The 23,650-nt window shown below is 40.5% G+C and overlaps 3 protein-coding genes across 3 annotated transcripts; all 3 read left to right on the top strand.

The window, feature by feature from the left end:
• The first annotated feature begins 370 nt into the window (after positions 1 to 370).
• LOC121249492 (beta-1,4-xylosyltransferase IRX14) lies at positions 371 to 12,598 on the top strand. Its single transcript, XM_041148200.1, is given in 4 exon segments — positions 371 to 1,360; positions 1,363 to 1,402; positions 1,635 to 2,195; positions 11,957 to 12,598. Coding segments are annotated over 4 exon segments (1,542 nt in total). The 5' UTR covers positions 371 to 654; the 3' UTR covers positions 12,192 to 12,598.
• A 2,741-nt stretch (positions 12,599 to 15,339) lies between these two features.
• On the top strand, positions 15,340 to 17,289 carry LOC121249654 (cysteine proteinase COT44-like). Its single transcript, XM_041148386.1, has 4 exons — positions 15,340 to 16,042; positions 16,300 to 16,535; positions 16,646 to 16,786; positions 16,985 to 17,289. The coding sequence occupies exons 1-4, from the start codon at positions 15,535 to 15,537 to the stop codon at positions 17,267 to 17,269; spliced, it is 1,170 nt and encodes a 389-aa protein (XP_041004320.1). The 5' UTR covers positions 15,340 to 15,534; the 3' UTR covers positions 17,270 to 17,289.
• A 3,652-nt stretch (positions 17,290 to 20,941) lies between these two features.
• LOC121234174 (UPF0481 protein At3g47200) lies at positions 20,942 to 23,155 on the top strand. The gene has a single exon (XM_041130004.1). The coding sequence runs from the start codon at positions 21,247 to 21,249 to the stop codon at positions 22,828 to 22,830; it is 1,584 nt and encodes a 527-aa protein (XP_040985938.1). The 5' UTR covers positions 20,942 to 21,246; the 3' UTR covers positions 22,831 to 23,155.
• The last annotated feature ends 495 nt before the right edge of the window (positions 23,156 to 23,650 follow it).

The following is a 23,650-nucleotide window of genomic DNA, read 5'->3' as shown; positions in this document are numbered from 1 at the left end:
TCATTTCAATTTATCATTACAACTTTTTCAAATCTCAACATAAAATATAATAAATAATTCAACTTTTTTAAATTCTAAAATAATAATAATAATAATAATAATAAATAATATTTTAATAATATTTTATCAACTCAATTCAACTTAAATTATTTCAACGTTCAAACACATTCTTAAAAGCGACCGAGTAAAAAACATTCAAAATTACCTCGTGCTGGTCTTTCAAACCAAAACTTCACTGTCCGAAAGTGAGCCCATCACGAGGGGCCTTAGTCCCTACACTAATGGGCTCCACTGTCTATCCAACCTCGCTGTTTTCTGTTGTTGTCGTTGTAGTTGTTATAAGAAGTAAGAAAGAAATGAATTCTTTTAAGAAAAAAGAAAAGAAAAGAAAAAGAAAAGAAAAGAAAAGAGGCGGACACAGCGATTCATTCGTAAACCCAAAGAAAACTCTGATTAAATCAAACCACTCCCTAACCCCACCAGCCTAATCCGCATCACCACCTCCTCCTCCACCACCATCACCACCACCAAATCGAACCCAAACTTCCAAACAAACTCAAGTAGCCCCACAAATCACAGCTCTCAGACGCATACACAGACAAAGAGAGAACAAAGAGACAGCTAAAGACAGTGCCGGAGAGAGGGAAAGAGAAGATGAAGCTCTCGGCGTTACAGCAAAGCTACTTGAACCGTCGGAGCAACAGCTTCAGGTCATCTGGGCCGTTGGATTCCTCTTCTGACAGTTCGATCAAGTCCCCCTCTGCGATCTTCTGGCTGGTACTGCACGGACTCTGCTGCCTCATTAGTCTCTTTCTCGGCTTCCGCTTCTCACGGCTGGTCTTCTTGTTCCTCTTCTCCACCTCTGCCACCACCAACCTCTACACCTCGCCGTTTCGCACCGCCTCCGAGCTCGCCCAGACCCTCACCGTTCACTCCACTCCGATTCGGGATCTCGAGTTTCCGCCGGGGAACATAACGTCCATGGCGGGCGGGAGCTCTGGCAGTAGTCGAGTTGTGGTCGGAAGACACGGGATCCGAATCCGGCCCTGGCCTCACCCGAACCCCGTCGAGGTCATGAGGGCTCATCAGATCATCGAGAGGGTCCAGAAGGAGCAGAGACTTCAGTTCGGGCTCAAGAACCCGAGGACAGTCATCGTGATCACGCCGACCTATGTACGGACGTTCCAGGCGCTGCATTTGACAGGCGTGATGCACTCGCTCATGCTGGTTCCGTACGATCTCGTCTGGATCGTGGTTGAGGCCGGTGGAACCACCAACGAGACCGCTTCGCTCTTCGCTAAGTCTGGGCTTCGGACTATCCACGTTGGATTCCGTCAGCGGATGCCGAATTCGTGGAGGGACGGCACCATTTGGAGGCTCGGATGCGGCTTCACGCTTTGAGGTGAATGTTCTTGCTTTTCTGCCTTGCTTGTATCTTGTAATTATTTTTGGTTGCTGAGAAAACTTCTACATTCTCTACTGTAGAAGACTGGAAAATAAACTTAAGATTAACCAAACGTTGTAATGTAATTAAGCTATGTGCTTCATTTTCTTGGTTTTTGTTATTAATTGAGTAGGGGATTTCGGTTGTTGTTAGAATATGAATTTCATCCAGTGGGTCTGTGATTGAGCAGAATTGTGAGAGAAAAGAAGCTGGATGGGATCGTGATGTTTGCAGATGATAGTAATATGCATAGTATGGAGCTCTTTGATGAGATTCAGAATGTCAGATGGGTTGGTGCTCTTTCGGTTGGGATACTTGCACATTCGAGCGATGCAGATGAGTCCTCTGCGTCTGTAATTGAGAAAAACGAGGATGAGGAGAACCCATCACTGCCTGTTCAGGGTCCTGCCTGTAACTCATCCAATCAATTGGCTGGATGGCACACCTTTAATTCTCTTCCGTATCTCGGGAAGAGTGCTACTTACATTGGTGATCGAGGGATTGTGTTGCCCAGGAAGCTTGAATGGGCTGGGTTTGTGTTGAATTCCCAGTTGCTTTGGAAGGATGCTGAAGACAGGCCAGAGTGGGTCAAGGATCTAGATGCATTAACTCACAACGATGAGGACATAGAGAGTCCTTTATTTCTGCTAAAGGATTTTTCTATGGTGGAGCCACTTGGAAGCTGTGGGCGGCAGATATTGCTCTGGTGGCTTCGAGTTGAAGCTCGTGCGGACAGCAAATTTCCTCCTGGGTGAGTCGTTTCTCTCTTGCTATTGCAAATGTCTTGCTTCCTAATGATTCTGACATAATTGAGTTTTGCCTTTTGGAATATCTGCTTTGTTTAGTGTAAAAGCTGAGTTAGGTGAGCAGTGCAAAGCCATTTTAGATCTTTGTCATGTTGCCCGAAATAAATATCAATTATTGAAGGTTTTGATGTGCTGACCTTTGTCTCATTTTTTGCATGCTAGAATTCTTTTTACCTGATTGTTGATGATTATCTTCCCAACGTCATTGAATGTATAAAGATCATGTTGATACTATAGAAAACAACTTATTTGTTTATTCCTTTATAAGTTGAAATTGGAACATCAGTGAAAGGGCATCTACGACTTTCTAGTTTTAGACAACAAGGTGAACTTCTCGGTAGAGTTAAGCTGATTGAATGCCATATATTACTTATTATTTCAAGCACTGCTCCTTAAGAGTTTTGGAAATCAAACATTATTAAAAAACATACTTTTTGAAGGTGGACCACATGAGAATTAAGCATCAAGTATGCAATTTATCTTTCCTAGATGCTTTTGTGCCTCAAAGTTCCTCTGATCTGCTGGGGTTGCAGTTTGAGTGAAATAATCCAAGTCTTAGTTCACTTATCTATATTAATTTAAGTGTACCATATATAGCCCATATGCAACTTCCTAATTTATAACATCTTATCGAGAAGGTGAAATACGGTGGCTGATCTAGTACCAACCTTTCCTTGCTTGTCTCGTCTTATTGAGAATGGAATTTTGGGAAGAAACCGTTTTCTACTTGTCTTTGATTGTAGGGGCATTTGAATGGATTGATTGTTTCATGTTTTACCCTCAAAATGGTCAAACCTCTAGAAGTTGTGTCATGTGTTTTGTTTTATTGATCGTTTTTCCTTGTTACATTACCTTCTTTGATATGTTGGGCACAGCTTCATGTTGAGTTATAAGATGCATCAACTGTGTACACGTGTCTAGGAATATCTTTAGAAACTAATGGATGGTTACTCCTCTATCTATTGACCTCGAATTGAGTAGAATGCTTGCTGACTATTTTTTTTTGAGGTTTTATCTAAAAATTTGCCTCTGTATGCATGTACGAGCCTGAATATCATAAATCTCCTGAATCTATATGCTAGCATTTTATCTTGATCATGCTTTGTTCATGGTAATACAAGCTGTCTGGTTAAAGTTATGTGTATGTTGCTTTGCAATGAAGTTACAGACCGGAATATGTTGAATTCTGATTGTTTGTAAATGATATCTCACTTGGGGATTAATATTGTTTGCTGAGTAGCTGAGGATCTGTAACAGCAAGGAGTTTGGGGCTGCAGGATTTATTTGCTTTATCCACAGGACTAGTTTGTAGGGTTCTGCTGGTAGAATGTCCTGTGGACCTAAACTCCTTGCTAGTTGTCGTTACAGATCCCATGTTTATTCTTCTGTGGTTCTCTGTGCACTTGACTCTTTAAGCTCTCTGCAGAAGCTATTTGTTACTTCTTTAAACGGACCTGCATGGTACATAAAGCCTCCTTGTCCTGCTCAATCAATCCTCCATCACCTTAGAACATTTAGCAGCCATCTCACCACCTTCCTTCATATGTCCTTCCCCATTTGAAATTCTAAGGCTGTCCTACCTTGCATCCTTTCTGCTTAACCACAAAAGCTGATACATTAAAGCAGAAACCTTTTTTTTTTTTTTTGATAAGTAAATGATTGTATTAAAGAATAGGCATAGCCCAAAGTACACAAGATGGTGTAAAAAGAGAAAACACCTATCTAGGAAGAAGAAGAGGAAACAAGAAATTCGGCCAAGTTTAAGCCATTAAAGTCTATAGCTATGGACCATACAAATAACATCCTAACAAAAAAAGACTAAGATCCTCAAAAGATCTCTCCTTGTCTTCGAACGTCCTGTTATTTCGTTCTTGCCATAAGTACCATAGAATACAAATAGGGACCATTTTCCACACCTCTTTGATTTGTGATAAACCTCCTATAGTGGTCCAGCAAGCCAGGAGTGCCTCCACTGTGGCGGGCATAACCCAAGCTATCTCTATCCTGTTGAACACCTCAGCCCATAACGCTCTAGCAACATCACAATGCAATAGAAGATGATCCACCGTTTCACCACTCTTCTTACACATGCAGCACCAATCTAATATGATCACCTCACGTCTTCGCAGATTATCCGTTGTCAAGATCTTTCCCAATGAAGTTGTCCATGCAAAAAAGGTTGCTTTGGGAGGCTCCTTATTTTGCCATATCTTTTTCCATGGAAACTGAATGTTCTGGGCCTGTGTGAGAGACTTATAGAACGAGCGAACTGAAAATATGCCTTTACTAGCCGGTACCCACCACAACTTGTCATTTCCTTGGATGATCGGTTTCACGGAATACAACAATTGAAAGAACTCTTCAATGCTACCAACTTCCCAGTCTTGAACCGCCCTACTAATAACAATGTTCCACTGTACTAGATCTCCAGTTAACACCATAAAGTCCGCCACTGAAGCTTCTTTCTGACGTGCAATCCTAAAAACTGAGGGGAATAAATCTTTTAGTCTATTGTTTCCACACCATACATCACTCCAGAATTTTATTCTAGAACCATCTCCTAGCACTACTCTAGTGTGACGAACAAACACCTCCCATCCCCTACTGATGTACTTCCAAGTCCCCAATCCGTGGGGCCCATTTACCTCTCTACTACACCACCCCCCCACATGCTTCCATATTTGTGGTCAATTACTGATTTCCATAGGGCTTCCGGTTCTGTGTTATAGCACCACAACCATTTTCCAAGTAATGCCCTATTGAAAATCTTTAAGTTTCTAACACCCAGCCCTCCCATGGGAAGTGGGGAACATACCTTACTCCAATTGACAAGGTGGAATTTAAATTCGGTCCCCATGCCACTCCAAAGGAATTCCCTATATAGTTTCTCAATTGGGGTCGCCACGCTTGATGGAATTGGAAAAAGAGATAGAAAATAAGTTGGTAGATTAGAGAAAGTACTTTTGATTAAAGTTTGACAAGTACAGTCTCTTCCACCCAGCCAATCTGCGTTCAATCCTCTCAATCACCGTATCCCATATTGTTGCAGTCCTTGGGGCAGCCCCCACTGGTAGGCCCAGGTATTTCAAAGGTAGGGCAGCCACCTTGCATCCTAGAGTGTTAGCCAGTTGTCTGATATTACGGACATTACCAACTAGTACCAATTCTGATTTTTCAAGGTTTACTTTCAGCCCCGATGCCGCTTCAAAGCAAAGTAAGAGTGCCCTCAATGTCCGCAATTGGTTTTGTTCTACCTCACAAAATATAAGTGTATCATCTGCAAATAACAAGTAAGAGATGTTAATAATACCCCTAGAGGGGTCCCCCACTGAGAAACCGGTCATGAAGCCATTGCTAACCAACGCCGAAATCATTCTGCTCAGGGTCTCCATAACGATGACAAAGAGGAGCGGGGATAGAGGATCTCCTTTTCTCAGACCTCGAGAACTGTGGAAGAAACCATTTGGGTTACCATTAACTAACATTGAGAATTTTGCTGTCAATATGCACCATCTAATCCACGTGCACCATTTCTCCCCAAACCCATATCTCCCAAGCAAGTAGATTAAGAAATCCCAATTAACATGATCATAAGCCTTCTCCATATCTAACTTATACAGGATTCCAGAATTACCAGATTTTTGTCTGCTATCTATGCACTCATTAGCAATAAGGACTGAATCTAGGATCTGTCTTCCTTGTACAAATGCATTTTGGGGTTTTGTGATGATCTTCCCCAACACCTCCCCTAGTCGATTTGCAAGCACCTTAGAAATAATCTTATACACCTCACTCACAAGACTAATAGGCCAAAAATCTTTGACATCTGATGCACCTATCTTCTTAGGAATTAAAGCTATGAATGTGGTGTTAAGGCTTCTTTCAAATTTTCCAGCTATGAACAATTCCTGAAACACCTTCATCAAGTCTTCTTTCACCACTTCCCAACAAGTTTGGAAAAATCCCATAGAAAACCCATCCGGCCCAGGTGCTTTATCTTTGGCCATCTTCCTCACCACATCAAGGACCTCCACCTCCCCAAAAGGCCTCTCCAATCTCAAGACATCCTGTGGTTCAATAGAGTCAAAAGCCAGCCCATCGATCTTAGGACGCCACCCCCTTTGTTCTGTAAGCAAGCGTTCAAAAAAACCAACAACATGATCTTTGATTACAGGAGCCTCAGTACATGCTACACCCTCTATGTTCAACATTTCTATAGTATTGTTTCTCCTGTGGGAATTTGCCATCTTATGAAAAAATTTTGTACTTCGATCCCCCTCTTTCAACCACAAAGCTCTAGATTTTTGCCGCCACGAAATCTCTTCCAACAAGATGACCCTCTTTAATTCATTAGCCACCTCTGACTTTTGGGAAACTTCTTCCAAGGAAAGAGCCCGCCCCTCCTGTGTCCTCTCTAGCTCTTGAAGCTCTACCAAAATAGACTTCTTTCGTTCCCCTATATTGCCAAAAGAGTGTGTGTTCCAAAGCTTCAGGTCATTTTTTAAAGCTTTCAATTTACCTGCAAGAATGAAACTAGGAGTTCCTTCAAAATGATAAGAGGACCACCATTGCCCAACCCTATCCACAAAACCTTCCGTCTTCAGCCACATATTTTTGAATTTAAAGTACCGCCGCTCACCTTGGATACCTCCACAATCAAGCAAGATTGGAAAATGATCCGAGCCCAAACGAGACAGCCTCCTTCAAATTCAAATGAGCTTCCCACTCCGAAGATACTAAAAATCTATCCAATCTCGACCACGTATGATTATTAGACTACGTGAATGCCCCTCTTGTGAGAGTGATATCCACCAAATTCAAATCAAAAATAAAATCTGAAAATTCTCGCATTGCTGGTCTCATTCTACTATCACCTGAGCGTTTGCTTGGAAATCTTACAATATTGAAATCACCTCCTATACACCATGGTAATTCCCACCAACTAATTACTCCAGCTAATTCTTCCCATAACATACTTCTATTACTGTCCAAATTTGGCCCTTAAATACCAGCAAGGGCCCACATAAAGTAATCTTCCACATCTCTAAAAGACACTGCCACTGTGTGCTCCCCTATAAAGTCTTCCATTCTCTCTACTGCTCTTCTATCCCACATCACTAACACACCCCCTGACGCCCCATCAGCTACAAGATAAGCCCAATCCACATATGTGCAACTCCAAATACTTCTAACAATCCTTCTTGTAACAAATTTCAGTTTGGTCTCTTGTAAACATACAATATCCGCCCTCCATTCACGAAGTAAGTTTTTTATTTGAAAGCATTTATTTGCCTCGTTGAGCCCTCGCACATTCCAAGAAACAATTTTCGGCTTCATGAAATAAGTGCTCTTCCCTTCCCTTTGGATCTCTCTCGGCTTGCACTACCCTCATAGTTAAGAGACCACATGAGCCTGTTTAGCTCCCTCTGCTGTTTTGAAACTGATTTTTTGGGATGACCAGCTTCAATGGCTGTGAGCAGTGCCATAAACTACACCTCATAACCTTCACACTCCATCCCAACAATATGTTGAATTTCTTTTACCATTTGTAAGACCCAATTCGAAGCATTGAACTGTTCTGGAAGTAAACAGTTTAAAGGACATGGTTCCCCCTCCCTGTTAGTCCATTGCGAGACTGTCGGCTCATACTCCCAATCTGGAGGTCCTTGTATCGGAATAATGCTCATATCCGACCCCTCATCTGCCCCCACGTCCCTTTTTTCTTTTGAAACAGTGTCTTTGGGAACAACCGTGTCTTCCACTTGCATTAGAGCCTTTGTTGGAGCTGCTGCCGTCGACAGAAGGGTTGCATCCTCCTTCTCCTCGCTCGCCGGCGTTATCTGGTTCAGATGAGCCAGAGAAACAGCACCAACGCACTCATCGGCGTCCTCTGGCTCAGAAGGGCAGTCGAGAGGGGTCTCTGTCACCACTCCCGCCGTCGTCTATGCCATTTGTGACTCCGATGAGCTCACCTCTACCAGGTGCATGTGCGGCGTAGCAGTTATCAGCGAGGGTATCAAACTCCCGCCAGTCGAAGGCCCAAGGCCTTCCTTCGACACTGGCTTCCACATGGGCTTTGTCACCCCCCCGCATACAGGCTGGCTCACGGGCTTTGCCCCCTCTCTCGCAGATGGACTGACTCAAGCTCACGGGCTTAGGCCCAGGCCCACTGCCCGTGTGTATCTCCTTTCTACCCAAACCCCCGTCTATGTACAACCCAGCCTCATCTTCACTTGGCCCATCACCCAAAACCAAGCCCACCCCCATCACACTATCCTCCTCAATGCACCGTTTCACCCAATTCATATTAATCTGCAGCTCATTCATTTGCTTTTGCATTTCAGCCAGCACTCGAATCATCTTCTCCTTATTTGGCCCGACAACAGCTTCGCCACCACCCTCAATACTCAGAGCCCCTACAGACACAGCTCCACTTCCTGACCTCTACAGTGCTGCCTTTCCTCTCCATCGCGTCGAAATGTCAGAGACAACACCTAGCCTGGCCTGTTCATGATAGCCCAGGGCCCTTGGTTGCTGGAGGGCCTCCATGTACGTCTGTGTAGAAGACAACCATCGTCTCTGGCAATCCGGACCTCCCAGCGCCACCGTCATTTCCAACCTCCCTCAAAATCTCTGCCAGCTTCCTCCAACCCTTTCCATCTCTATCTTCTGGTATAAAGATACATTTTCGGCGCCCACCCCCTCTGTACTCCACTAGAGCCATGAATACACCTTGGGAGTTTGAACACCTCTGTGCTATGAAACTAGGGGTGTCAAATCGTGTTAACGGGTCGTGTCGTGTTAACACGTTTTAACCCGTTTATGTAAATCGGTTGAACAGACCCGAAATTAACTTGTTTGATCTAGTTAAGTTTAACATAATTTTATATAAATTTTAAAATCTCAATATCTATAAAAAAAAATATAAAACTAACTACAAGTCCAAAATTACAATCCAAATAATAAAAATATAAAAATTAAAATTTCAACAATTTTATTTTTAGGTATAAGGGTATAATTGTAACTTTAACTTTTTTAACGGGTCATAACGGGTTGACCCGTTATCAACCCGTTAAGCAATCGTGTCTTAACGGGTCAACCCGTTTTGACCCGAACCCGTTAAGGCTAAACCCTAACCTGCTTTTATCGTGTCGTGTTCGTGTTGGGTTAACGGGTAGTATCACATATTGCCACCCCTATATGAAACCACTATCCCCTTCCCGATAGCCTGTATAAAATTCCTTTCTTTCCATCTTCAGGCAGTCCTCTAACGCTTTGATGAACCAGCATGTTGTAGCCAACCCCAATCGCATGTGTTTTACAAACTTCCATCCTCTTTCCGTAATGAGCACCCCATGGCCCTCCCTTGACACCTCAAATGATTTCAACTCAATGACAACCAGTTTCGAAGGACCCATCTTCTTTCCCGTATGATCAAGAGAAAACAAAATCAAACACCCACAATCACCATTGCAAAATAACAGTGTACGGAGAGAATCTGCCAAAGAAAATAAATGCAAGCTATTTGAAGCAGAAACTAAGTGACCTTACTTTTAATGTGCCACCTTATTTTTATATTTATTTTTAAACATAAAATAAGGTCCGAAGTAGCTCACTGTCTTTTGGCTGTGTGCCTTTTGTGATCTCCCAATGCTCAACAATGAATCAAGACTTGACATTGCCTCTATCCTGACAAATTGCTTAAGAACCCAGTATATGAACTATGCTCATTTCAACTCTATCGGTAACTGCTGTGGCCTGATTGTTTTAGTAAACATTTGACAAATTTATTGATAAAAACAAAATACATTAGAAAACTGTTGCCTGATGTTAACTGGGAATTATGCATTTTTAGAATAACGCTATATTGAGCCTGTCCGTTAACTTTTGAGTAGAATCTTTGTGCATTCATAATAATTGTATCGCAATCCCAAAAGTAGAATGTCCTCTTTCACAAAAGTACACGGTTTTGTGGCTGGTTAGCGTATTTTGGAGTGACAGTATGAATCTGAAATGGTAATTTAGAGAGAGAGAGAGAGAGAGAGAGAGATGCGGCTCTCATGCAACTGTGTGCAACATGGCCAAGAGGTGTTTTTTGATAAGTAAGAAATCTTTATTGATAAGTGCAAAGGTGAATGTTAAGAGGAGTTGGTTCAAGAATGCTCTTAATCCATTCGGTGATGAGAGTGGCAGTGAAAGGATGGGATGTTGAGTGGCAGTTTACAGTCCTTCCAAAGGACTCTCGTGAAATGGATATTGGTGAATAGGTGCTCATGAGTCACCTTTTCCAGTTACTAGGTTTCTGATTACTCACAAGTCACATTCTAGTTAACTTGGTTTGTGGTGATGATATCCTCTTACTGCAACCAAGTTTTTTGTTGAATGCCTAGCAAATAAAGAAATGCTATGTGAGACAGAATGCATTCTTTTGGTTTTCATTAGAATTTCGTTTTGTTCTTGTATGCTACATAAAAGAACTCTCAGCCATAAGCACAAACTTTATTGATTTTGCATTTTACTTCAACTCATCCATGTCCTAGGGCTTGATTCTAAGACTCTGCACGAGGTAAATGCTACTTGGCCATGTGAACTAAAAGGCCTTCCCCAATTAAATTTGCGAACTGAAATATCTATGCCATATTGTTTGGGCGGGAGGAAGGGACAGTTTGGGCCCCCAAACCCTGCCGGGGGGCGGCTTGGCCCAACTCTCCGTCCCCGCCCCCCTGCCTGCGTGTCCAACTAATACCTGTCACGATGTCACGGACTCCAGTTTCACCCACAGTTGCAGCCACCATCCGTTACCCATGACAATGAAGTTACGGAGAGAAGTTCTCTCATCTCTGCGATCTTAGAGGAAGAGGAGAAGAAGGGAAGAGGGGGGAGATGAAGAGAAATGAGAGAGAAGTCAAGGATGGTGGCCGTGGACCATGGCCATTGGCACTGAGGCGTGAAAACTTGACGGACGGGGGAGAAAAATCAGAAAAGGAGCGGAGAAGGGGAGGGGGGTAGGGAGGCGGCTGGGACTGGGAGTCTGGAATGAAAGAAATGAGAGGAGAGAGAAAATGTAATATTTATACGTAGGGTTTTGTAATCTTGTAATGATATGACGCCGTTTTGGGTATCATTATAAACCTATTTTTTTAAATATGTGTGTGCGGGCCAGACAAGGGATAATCCTGGGCAGGCCTGGGCCCAGCCTGGGTCCCATCCCTGCATGGCTTCACCATGTGGGTGGATGCCCTACAACTGCAACTTGTAGCTGATGGGGGCCAGACGCGGGGGGGGGGGGGGGGGGGGGGGGGGGGGGGGGGGGGGGGGGGTGGATGGACGAGCTGCGGGGCCTCATCGCCCACCCCGAGTTTTGGTGGGTGGCATGGTGTTTGGGTTTTGGTTGGTTCAAAAGGCCTTGCCTTGATGAGGTTTTGCGTCGTAAAAAAATTATGCGACTTTAAAAAAAATTCTAATCCCAAAGTTGAAAGTGTAATTGTTTTCTTTAAAAATGTTCAATATTTTGGTCATCTTGAGCGATTTTATCTCCAGTTTATATACTCCTTTTATACGAACACATGAAAGGCATAAATTTTGCGATGATATGCATGTCTCAAACGAGTGTAATTGGATCTATATTTTCTTTTACAATTTCTGTTAACTCAAGAAGCTGTCCAGCATGCATAATATGTATTGATTTTTGGTGTGTTTTATACAGATGGATAATTGACCCTCCTTTGGAGATCACTGTCCCGTCAAAACGCACACCATGGCCGGATGCTCCTCCTGAACTCCCATCTACTGAAAAAGTAGTGACTGGTGTCCAAGAGCAAATAGCGAAGCATTCTTCAAGGACTCGAACACCCAGATCTAAACGCACTCGTAGTAAGAGAAAGCATGACACAAAAATAGTAGACACACGGCTTCCAGTGAGGCATTCTGAACAAAATTGAAAGATGACCGCGGTACATCTAATGATAATATAATGCTGTGTGAATTTGAAACCCCTGGCTTTTCAGCTTCAAGATTCAATTGATATAGCAGAGAAGCAAGGTATTACGGGGTACATAGCGAATGCACTGGTTACAGCAGGTCAGTCACGCGATTCAGCCTGAATTCCACCTGAATCTTGCATTTTTTCGCCTTTGATTTTCTATTTTGGTTGGGTGATTCATATTCTGGTCCTCATGAAAGTGGTATATTCACTGGATCCTGACGAGTCTCATGCTTTGTAGAAAGCTTGTATCCAATAGGCTTCAAATCTTTATACAGAAATCGTTTCTAAATAGGAATTATAGAGTTGCGTTCAGTTGGGCCTCTCAGAAACGATACCAAAATGTAATAAAATCATCATTCATTACAAAACATTGTTGTTGCGATTGTGCTTGACACTTGACTGGACTAACATCTGATGCCCCCAACCACTCCAGTCGTAGCCGGCAACCCGGTTTATGTTCATCATTTTATTTGTCAATCCCTAGGAAGCATTTATGTAGAAGTGTTAAGGAGGGAATTGGGAGGTACAGATCTTGGTTGGATTGGATATGAGAATCACCTATCATATGTAGAAGTGTCGAAGCTTTGGGACAAACTGATCTCATAATGACTATACGGAGATGACACACACGTACTTGCCAAAGTTGACAATTTTAATAAAAACAAATAAAACCTGTAACTAGTTCGTACCATGTTCCTCGTACTATAGAGCGACCAACAGGACAATTTGGGTCACTCAATCCAAAAGCAGCATTCAAATATGGATATGGATAGACTCTGGCTTTTTTTTATTTTTTAGAGAGGATTTTTAATCCAAACTTTCATTTTGAAGATTAAAAGTTATGCCAATCAGGCCAACTCTGGCTTTGAATGGCTTAATTTCGATTAAATTTGTGGTATTTCTTTGGGGTTTGTAGGGTCCGGGACTTTGAAATTTGATAGCTTGTTGGGCTTAACTACGAGTCTCTAGAGCCTAATTTAAGAGCCCAAGTGAGTCTAGCCCCTTCGCCATCCCTTCATTAGAACAGGTGTGGGCGGACTCCCTATGGGGCAGTGATGACTGCAGAAGCAACATAGTTCGTCCCCTTGTAAGTTGTAAGAGCATTCCATCTCATTTCCAATGAAATTTCCTGTAATTTAGTTAAAAAATACATTCTTTAATTTTACTCATTTTTAAAAACTTTCTGCATCTCATTTCTTATCCTTTCTCTATTCTATTAAAATAATATTTCTCTATTCTTTCTTTATTAATTATTTTTTCTCACTTCCATTTACAAACTTAACTACTCAATATTTTTTCTTATATTTTGCTCTATTACTCTATTGAATATTTTAAACAAAAATTTAAATTATTTTTTGTGGATATGATAATATTTTTAATTTTTTTTTAAAATTTTTGTAATTAATTAAATTATTTTAAAATTATTATTTAAAACTATAACAAATATGAATATTAGAGAAAATGTAGATGATTGGAAGAAGAAATTATTTTATGTATTAGAATAAAATATTGAAAAAAAATAGTTTCATCTCCTAAACATTTTTCCTAAAATAAGGATTCAAATATAGGGATATTTTGATCAAAACCGTAAAATGAATCTCAAATTATAAGGAATCCGATACTTTACGGCAACAGATGTGAATGCCCTGAGCGGGGCAAATCTCGCCCCATATAGTGTGAGATTCCCAAGTTATGGTATCTTTCTGTGATTGAAAAAAGATGAGTACAATTAGATATAGCCGTGGAGTGTAGAAATGTCGCGTAATTTATTTAAAAAAAACTAAAATTTATTATTAAAATATTAATTTCTTAATTTTTTTCATAAATTAAAAAGGTGTGAGATTTGCCTATTTTATTATTACAAATATCGTATCTCAAAATATGGAGAGATGTAACGGGACGTTTGAGATAAAAATCTTGGAGACAATACCAAGTGTAATAAATTCAGCATTCACTGCAAAACAGTGGGCAATTTCAGAGAGAATCAAAACCGAAACAGGTGCCCCATGTTTCAAAAAACCTCTCCAGATCTTTCTACCAATTGGGTAGTGGGTTCCCGTTCATTTTCTTTGAATCCCAGAAGACGCATTTATGAACAAGTGCCAAAAGGGAACCAAAAATAGTTACTCCATCTTTTTGGGCGTAAACTGAAAATAGTGGCAAAATATCCTGTTTAATTTATTTTTGAATGAATAAAGGGAGGGAGATTGGTGGGCAGAGTAGCTGGATTTCATTTCATGATGGGGGACTCTGCTGATAGTTAGTTGGATCTAACTTTCAGAGGAGAGAAGGATTGAGAACGACCTATCGAAAATTCAAAACAGGTTATGGGCTGATTGTGCCAAGCGATAAGGAAGGAAATTTCTTAGGACCCGACACTCTGTTTTGGATTGAAAACAACAACAAACAAATTCCCAGAAGTTTTTGAGTTGAAAGCCTTGCAAGTCTTCCTTGTCGTGGAGAGACACAAACAATATTAATACATGAAGAGCTGTCTTTAAGACATCTCTAGAGTGAGGATTCCAGAGAGATGCATTCAGTATTCAGAAGCCTAAAAAGAATCCAAAGACTCTTCTGTCTCGTCTGATGCCTGATGATGGCGCTACGAAAATCAATCTTAACTCACAGCAATCTGTAATCCAGAGAACGATGGTTTATCCTAGAAAAAAAAAAAAAGACTAATCAAGAGGACAAAAGGGTGTTTAATGCTTTTGTCATCGTAGAGCTTTATGGCTGCAACCCTTCTTTTGCTTTCGGCGGCCATTCGTTTTTTTCTTTTTATAATTTTGTTCAGTTCTTTGCCCATAAAGATCAGTGTGGCACGGAGTTCAAGTTGGCTGCCATGTTTCAGAAAAAAGCCTTACCTCTGATCTAAGCAAAGACGTCCAGCGTGGCAATATTTCATTCGCTGAAATAGGAGGCTCTCACTTAACTTCCCCAACTCCCCAGCATTGAGGTTCCGTAACTACTCGCAACTGCCGGGCTTCTGCTTCGCCTTGTATTTCTAATGTCCAACGAGAACCACGAGGCCACATGGTGTCGCAGTTCTGTGCCCCTGTTTCTAGGAGTTAGGCCCCCCCCCCCCCCCCCCCCCCCCCTCTCTCTCCTCTCTCTCTCTCTCTCAATACCCATGAATCATTCCAGGATATTTAACAAATTCATCTTATCTTTTCTTGCGAGTAATTGTGTAATTTTTTTTTTCTGGTTGGTAAATTCGTTCTCTATATAAGCTCGACCCCACCTTACATTCTTCATCAAACGCCCGCTCCTTTGTTCTCTTCTCCTGTTCTCCACGAAAAATGGCCCCCAACCGATTTTCTTCCAGCATGGTAACCATGTCCGTAGCCATCAGCAGCACTCTTCTCTTCCTCTTCTTTGTTTCCTCTTCCGCCTCTGACATGTCCATCATCAGCTACAACAACGAAAATCACGAGCAACAGACTCGGCGAACCGACGCCGAGTTGAAGGACATGTACATGTCGTGGCTGGCTAGGCATGGGAAAGCTTACAATGGGCTGGGAGAGAACGAGAAGAGGTTCGAGATTTTTAAGGATAATCTGAGGTTCATCGAGGAGCACAACACCCAAAACCGCACTTACAAGGTTGGCTTGAATCGTTTTGCTGATTTGACCAGCGAGGAGTACCGTGCCTTGTACTTGGGCACCAGGACTGACCCCAAACGAAGGGTCATGAAGTCCAAGAACCCCAGCCAGAGGTACGCTTTTAGAGCCGGTGAAAAGTTGCCGGCGTCCGTGGATTGGAGGGTGAAAGGTGCTGTTAATTCTGTCAAGGATCAAGGAAGTTGCGGTAAGCAATTTTTTTTTTTTTTTCCTTAATTTCTTATTTCCAATTAAGACAATTAATATTAAAAGGAAAGCGAAGAAAAAGCTTGTCGAAGCATTGAGTTGAGACTCTTTGGTGGCCGAAAGCGTACTGTTATATTTGGACTTCACGTTAGGAACTGTGGGAATGTGTTTGTCGAAATGACAATCTAAAACTCGAGTATTTTAATGAAACTGTTCCATAAAAATAATAAAAACACTCTGTTTGTAAATGGTGAGCAGGAAGTTGCTGGGCGTTCTCTACCGTGGCAACGGTAGAAGGCATAAACCAAATCGTCACCAGCGAATTGATCTCTCTATCAGAACAAGAACTTGTGGATTGTGACAGAGAATACAACGCCGGGTGCAACGGAGGTCTCATGGATTACGCGTTCGAGTTCATTATCAACAATGGAGGCATGGACACCGAAGCAGACTATCCTTACCAAGGCGTTAACAGCAAATGCGACACGGCCAGGGTCAGTATCCAAGTCTCTCAATTTATTTTCAGTTTTTCTTTTTTGTGTTTTGTTGAAGTTTATTTTGTTATTTATATTTTTTTGGGTTTATTGGTATTGGATTATTGCAGAAGAATTCAAAGGTAGTTAGCATTGATGGGTACGAGGATGTCCCACCCTATGATGAGAGTGCGTTGAAGAAGGCTGTGGCGCATCAGCCTGTGAGTGTTGCAATTGAAGCAAGTGGCAGGGCTCTACAGCTCTACGAGTCGGTAAGCTTACTTGCTGTTCTATTTCTTTCTCGTTGGGTTTCCTGATGTGACTATATAAAGATGGATTTAGCATTAGGGGTAGGCTTGTATGTTTCTCAAAGGACAGCTTTGTTCAATCTTTGGTTCTTTTCATGAATTGGCTCGAGTGTAATTTCATTCATACTATGAGGTATTTATTGCCTTCAAATCGTATTTCAGGGTGTATTTACAGGTGAATGTGGGTCAGAGCTAGACCATGCAGTGGTTGCAGTTGGATATGGCACAGAGAATGGGGCAGATTACTGGCTTGTGAGGAACTCCTGGGGAACCAACTGGGGTGAGGATGGATACATCAAGATAGAGCGCAACGCCGTCGGCACGTTTACTGGCAAGTGTGGAATTGCAATGGAGGCGTCCTATCCCATTAAGACTACTCCCCAAAACCCAAATAACCCTTACAGTCGCGCTTCTGAGAGCGTTATCAAGATGGTCAGCAGTGCTTGAAAGCTAATGCTTCTGCTTCTTCTTCTGCTTGATAAACCCATTAAGCCCCTCATGGTTGAGTGTGGCATATGCTATTCATTGGGTGATGCTGTTTTTTGTTTTTTTTTTTTAAATTTGGTCATTGATCATCTCTGTACATACCCTGTCGAACTGTGCACTCTCAAGAATTGATGTTGTTGTAGTTCAATGTCATTTGTTTTTGCAATATTATTCCGAGTTGTCCAGGGGTTTAAATGAAGTTACATCTGTTATTATCTGCCGATGTTGATGGTTTGCTTAGAGTAGGAGATGATATTCCAGTGTACTTAGAAATTGGTTCTGGCCAAAACCCTCCGGCTCCCAGCCTCCTCCGGTCATACCTTGTTCTGTAATGGAAGGCTGCACAACAATTTCAAAGTACAAACACGTTTGTAAAATTGATATTAATTTATATAATGAATAATATATATCAAACTATTACCTTGAGAGTTAATATAAATAGACTTGGAGAATGGTGATCACCCACCAATACACAATACCATCATGGATTATGTTAGAAAAATGAAGAGCAACAAAGATTGAAAATGGCAAACAGTGAGATGATTGTTAATCTGTCTCCAAGACAAATATTATCTCCTACTCACGAATTGGGTTCTGCAAAAGAGAATCTGGCAAAAATAATGTCCTCAGGATATAATACTATTTATATAGTGTGCAAATTGCAAATTCTGAAGACTAATCTTAGAACGAACAGATGTAATAACAGTAGTATTAATATTTCATTTAAATATAAATAAAACGGTTTCTATCATAAATGTGTGAAATAACTTTTATTGACAGTTAATAATATTTGTAAAAAAAGACGAAAAAAATGCATCATTTCTTTTGAATTAAAATAATTCTGTCACTTGCGATGATGCGTACATGTATGTGTCAATGCGTCGCGTGTCTAAGTGCGTTTAAAGCATCAGTGTGTCTATGGGTCGCGTGTGCGTGTGCGTGTGGTCAGTGCTTGGCAATGGGTGACTCTAATATTATGTGTCTACTCTTATATTCCAATTTATATATTGTGAAATCCATTCACTTATAAACTACTAAAATTATGTTTGTCTTTCCAACGTGTGGGATTAACAAAAAATCACATTAAATAGAAACTTCAAAAGAAATAAAAATCATATTGGAGGGAATATATGAAATACTCCCAACAGATTATATGTCTAAAACCAAAACCCACATTCAAGGAAGAAAATAGCATAACAAACACATCTCACTGTTAAAAATTGGGTTGTGATAAATCTCAACTAGGAAGCCACCTATCTTTCTCCTATGATCCAAAAGAATTTCAATCCTCTGAGTCTCATAGAGTAGAAGATGATGTCCCCCCCCGTCTCTTAGAACTTCCTTCAGATCACTCCTTCACATAAATGAGTAACCATTAAGTAGTTTCTGACTATAGATACGTAGTACTCATATGACATATTATCATGGTATGCCATTTTATTAAAAATTAATATTTATGTGAACTAAATTTAAGGACATAATATTTTTTTATTAGATAATGGAGGTTTGGATGTTGAGTTGAAATAAAAGTTAAAAATTAAATAAAATATTGTTAGAATATTATTTTTTAATATTATTATGTTTTAAGATTTGAAAAAAACTAAATTATTTAGTGTATTTTATTTAAAAGTTTAAGAAAATTATAATGATGAAATGAGATAAGAGTAATTGAGATAAGTTGAGTTGAGTTATGAATTCAAATAAGATCTTTTAAGATATCCTAGTTTTCTTTGGTTTTGCAGGAAATAAAATTAGTAGGGCAGGAGAAGTAAATGTATGCTCAGTAGGGGTGAAAAAGACCCATTCGGTTTGATTTTTAGGCAAAACCGACACCGACCGAAAGTTAATTTTTAGGGGAGAAAACTGGTCGAAACCGGTCGACGAGGAAGAGAACACCGGCCGAAACTGTTGCTTCATTTCTTTGGCAGTTCACGGTCGGTTCTCAGATCAAGCTTCCTCTAAGAGAGTAGAGAGAAAGAGTGTTGCAAAGGAGAGAGAGAGGGGGGATGAGAACTGGGAAGATGATGCGAGGAAGAAGACAAAGTTATTTCGAAACGACGTCATTTGGTTTAAACAAAACGGTGTCGTTCTACTTAATTTTTTTAATACATTATGAATTAAATGATGTCATTTGGTTTAATACCAAACGACATAGTTTAAGTTATGTTTAAAATACAACTACAGGCTTAAAACGATGCCGTTCCACTTAAACTTAAGTAGAACCGCATCGTTTTGAGTACGTAATATATATATATATATATAAAATAGTTTATTTAGTCAGCTGATTCAAGGGTTTGAATTAAGTTCAAACCAACCGATATCGGTTTTTCCTATTTGTTGCCGCATGCCGATCGGTTTTCCACCAATTTTGGCCGATTCTAAGTTCCAGCGACCGGTCTGAGTTGGTCTAGATCAGTTTCTCAATTTTTTATACCGCCCTAATTCTCAGTCAATGCTTCTAACGATTTTTTCAGGTGCTATTATTCTTTAAATAGTGCTACGTTCCGACACATTTTTTTGATAATTGGTCTTGACAAGTATTGTTTTTTTTTATGCATTTTTTTAATTCTCTTAAATATTTTTAAAAAATTACAATATTATTAAAAAATATTTCCTTAATTATTAAAAAAAAAAACAACTTTTTATAGCTCATAAAATCACTCTTATCATTGCCGGAACAATTAATGACCACACGTGGTGATTGGAATTAATTTGGTTTCATTCATGCACAGTAGAATTTAGCTGTAGCCTGTGACCAATTAGGTGTCACTACAACTTTTTTTTTTTTTTTAATATTCCTGTCCCACAACAATTGATAGATTTTTTTTTTTTTTAAATTGTTTCAAAATAAACAAAGTTCTTAAAAATAAATGTATTTTCTTATTGATTTAATTTTCTCAAATTATACTAAATCATGAAACTTCTAGTAAGATAAAAGAAGATTGTAAATGGAAAATTATTTTCAAATACTATACCCAATGATAATTGAGGTAAGTTAAGGCGTAGATTTCTTTCCTTTTTTATTTGTTATTGCAATGTTTATGTCCCACCTTAATTCCACGTGCAGAAAAATGTGTGATATCTTTCTCAGTTGTCAACCATGTCCTCCCAGGATGCTTAATAATTAATAATCATTATCACCTCATCTATTGAATATTGTCCCTTTAGTTGCCATTCATAAGCTCCTTTAAAAAATGGTTGCTACTTGAACGTGTGAATCGATATTGAAGACTGGACTGAGAAATCTTGAATCAAATTGCCTCATTTCTCTAATTAAATTTAAAAATTTAAGGGTTTTGTTTGGAAAATAGATAGAGATAGACATATAAAATGGACTCTACATTAAATATTTAATGATGTTCGAAAAGTTTACACAGACAACTATAGATAACATAGTACTCACTTGGCTTGTCTATCTATGGAACTTGTTATTTTTTCACTAATCCCCACATTATTTGTTGAATCATATTTGCAATGCTATCACATGAAACTAATCTTGTATTGGAGAGATTAATGGGTTTCTCTCGTTAAATTGACATTATCCATTTCCTTCTGATGCCTTAGAAGTGACTTTTCAGGCAGTTCACAATAACTTGACTTTGATTTTTCGTTTTTCCTTCCTTCTGAGCAATTGCTGCCTCAGAATCCGGTCATGAAACAGATACACTCGAACATTGGGGAATGGATGAATATAAAACTTTCAAAAAGTAGGAATAAAACACTACACCTAAAAGTTGTCTGGAAATTGCTGTTCCAAAACAAAAGGGTCCATGTGGGGGATAAACTGGGGGCAGGCCAATTAAAACTGGTCATCTCCTTTATTTCTTTAGGAATAATAAACATTTCAATTGTGATTTAGTTGCTAGAAAGGTATCTCTTAAGCCAAGCCAAGCCAAACCAAACCCAGAAATAGATCAGTAGGTTTCTCCACCAAAAAGATGGTGGCTGTGTTCAACAAGGAGCACTTGAGTTGGTACCTCATCACCCTCAAACTCAGAGAAGCTTTAGAATCTGGGGTACCAACAACGCCTGCGGGATTTCCAGGACAAACTCGGGAGCTGCTGCAGAAACAACAGCAGGAACCATCAGAATCTCTGCAAATCGTGGTAAGACCAAATGATGGTGAAAATTATGAAGAGAAAGACGACAATCCAACAGATTCGGAATGGGTGATATCTATCAAGGACAAGCTTGAGCAAGCGCGTCAAGACGATGTTGCAGGCTCATGGGCAAAGCTCTGCATTTACAGAATCCCTCACTACCTACGAGAAGGCGATGACAAAGCTTATGTTCCCCAGATCGTTTCCTTGGGGCCTTACCACCATGGAAAGAGACGGTTACGCCAAATGGATCGCCACAAATGGCGTGCCCTTCACCATGTCCTCAAGCGTACTAACCATGACATTAAAGTCTATCTCGATGCTGTAAAAGAACTTGAAGAAAAAGCCCGCACCTGTTACGAAGGATCGATCTCTCTTAGCAGCAATGAATTCGTAGAAATGATGGTGCTAGATGGTTGCTTTGTGCTTGAGCTCTTCCGGGGTGCTGCTGAAGGATTCAAGCAACTGGGGTACTCTCGAAACGACCCCATCTTTGCAATGCGTGGCTCAATGCATTCAATTCAGAGAGATATGATAATGCTGGAGAATCAGCTTCCACTCTTTATTCTTGATCGGCTTCTGGAAATTCAGTTAGGCTACCCAGACCAGAAAGGACTTGTAGCCCAGCTAACCCTCCAGTTCTTCGACCCTTTGATGCCCACAGACGAGCCAATGTCAAAAAGTGATAGGAACAAATTGGAGTCATCGCTTGGACATCAGACCACCTTTGACCCTTTATCAGATCAAGGTTGCGTTCATTGTCTTGATGTTTTCCGACGAAGTCTTTTGCGCACAGGGCCTCAAGCGGAACCCAGGATTTGGATCAAGAGATGGTCTCATGGAAATCGCGTTGCAGATAAACGAAGGCAACAATTGATACATTGTGTTACAGAACTCAAGGAGGCTGGAATCAAGTTTACGAAAAGGAGAACAGATCGCTTCTGGGACATAAAATTCAAGAATGGAATTCTCCAAATCCCTCGGCTCTTGATCCACGATGGTACCAAGTCGCTTTTTCTCAACCTGATTGCCTTTGAGCAGTGTCATCTTGATTGCAGCAATGACATTACGTCATATGTCGTTTTCATGGACAACTTGATCGACTCTCATCAGGATGTGAGTTACCTCCATTACTACGGAATAATTGAGCACTGGCTCGGCAGTGATGCCGAAGTTGCCGATCTCTTCAACCGCCTCTGTCAAGAGGTGGTTTTTGACATCAATGACAGTTACCTTTCTAGTCTGTCCGAGAATGTAAATCGGTATTACAACCATAGGTGGAATACTTGGCGTGCGAGTTTGAAGCATAATTATTTCAGCAATCCTTGGGCCATTCTCTCATTAGTTGCTGCTGTTGTCTTGCTGCTGCTTACTTTTGGACAGAGTTTCTACGGAATATATGGCTATTACAAGCCGAGGTGAATCGGTTGTGTCCAAGCTTGAAGCTTGGTCTTTGGTTTGAGTTTTTTTCTTACAGAGTCCGGATAATGAATGCCCAGATGTTTGAATGTGTTTGTCTCGGTTTGCAGAGATACTTACTGAGGTCTCAATATTGAAATTTGGTTGCCAAATAAATTTCAACCAAGCAGTCACCTATCTTCTACGTTTGTGGCAATTTTGAGGGGTGAATAATCAATGCATGACTATAAAACTCCAGAATACCTTGTTTGCCAAATATGGCAATTTTGGTTGCCAAATAACTTGTTTTAACCGAGCAAGCTAAAACACCAGAATATGTAATCAAAAGCATGACTAAAACATGCACAGATAAAGGCTGGCTTCACGTAATCACGTTCATTTCTACGTAACTCAAACCTACCCCCAAAATGTATTGGCTGCCATTCACACTCTTCCAACAATTTCACAGTTCGTGTTCCTCATAGGTGAACCCTACAAAAAACTGCTGGATTCTAAAGCCATCTATTTCAGAAACTACTTGGCACATAATCAGCAAAGATCTTGAACAAATAACGTTTTACGTGCAACAGTTGATCCCGGACAATTGATTGAGACTATGCTAAAATTCCAATAGTATCAAAAATTTACAAATGTGTGCGATTCAGTTATTAATCCAACTCCAATATCGATTGAGCGCACTATAGCCATGACCAACAAGGCTAACCCACTTCAACCATTTCCCGTGAAAAACTGGCTTGGTTAATAATAAAGGAATGACATCAGGCCAGAAACGAGAAATAAATCATGCAAGGACTTCTTACACTTGAGCATTACAAACACAAAA

Source organism: Juglans microcarpa x Juglans regia, chromosome 1D (genome assembly GCF_004785595.1).
Source record: "Juglans microcarpa x Juglans regia isolate MS1-56 chromosome 1D, Jm3101_v1.0, whole genome shotgun sequence".
NCBI classification, from domain to species: domain Eukaryota; kingdom Viridiplantae; phylum Streptophyta; class Magnoliopsida; order Fagales; family Juglandaceae; genus Juglans; species Juglans microcarpa x Juglans regia.
This window is presented reverse-complemented; position numbering and strand designations above follow the sequence as displayed.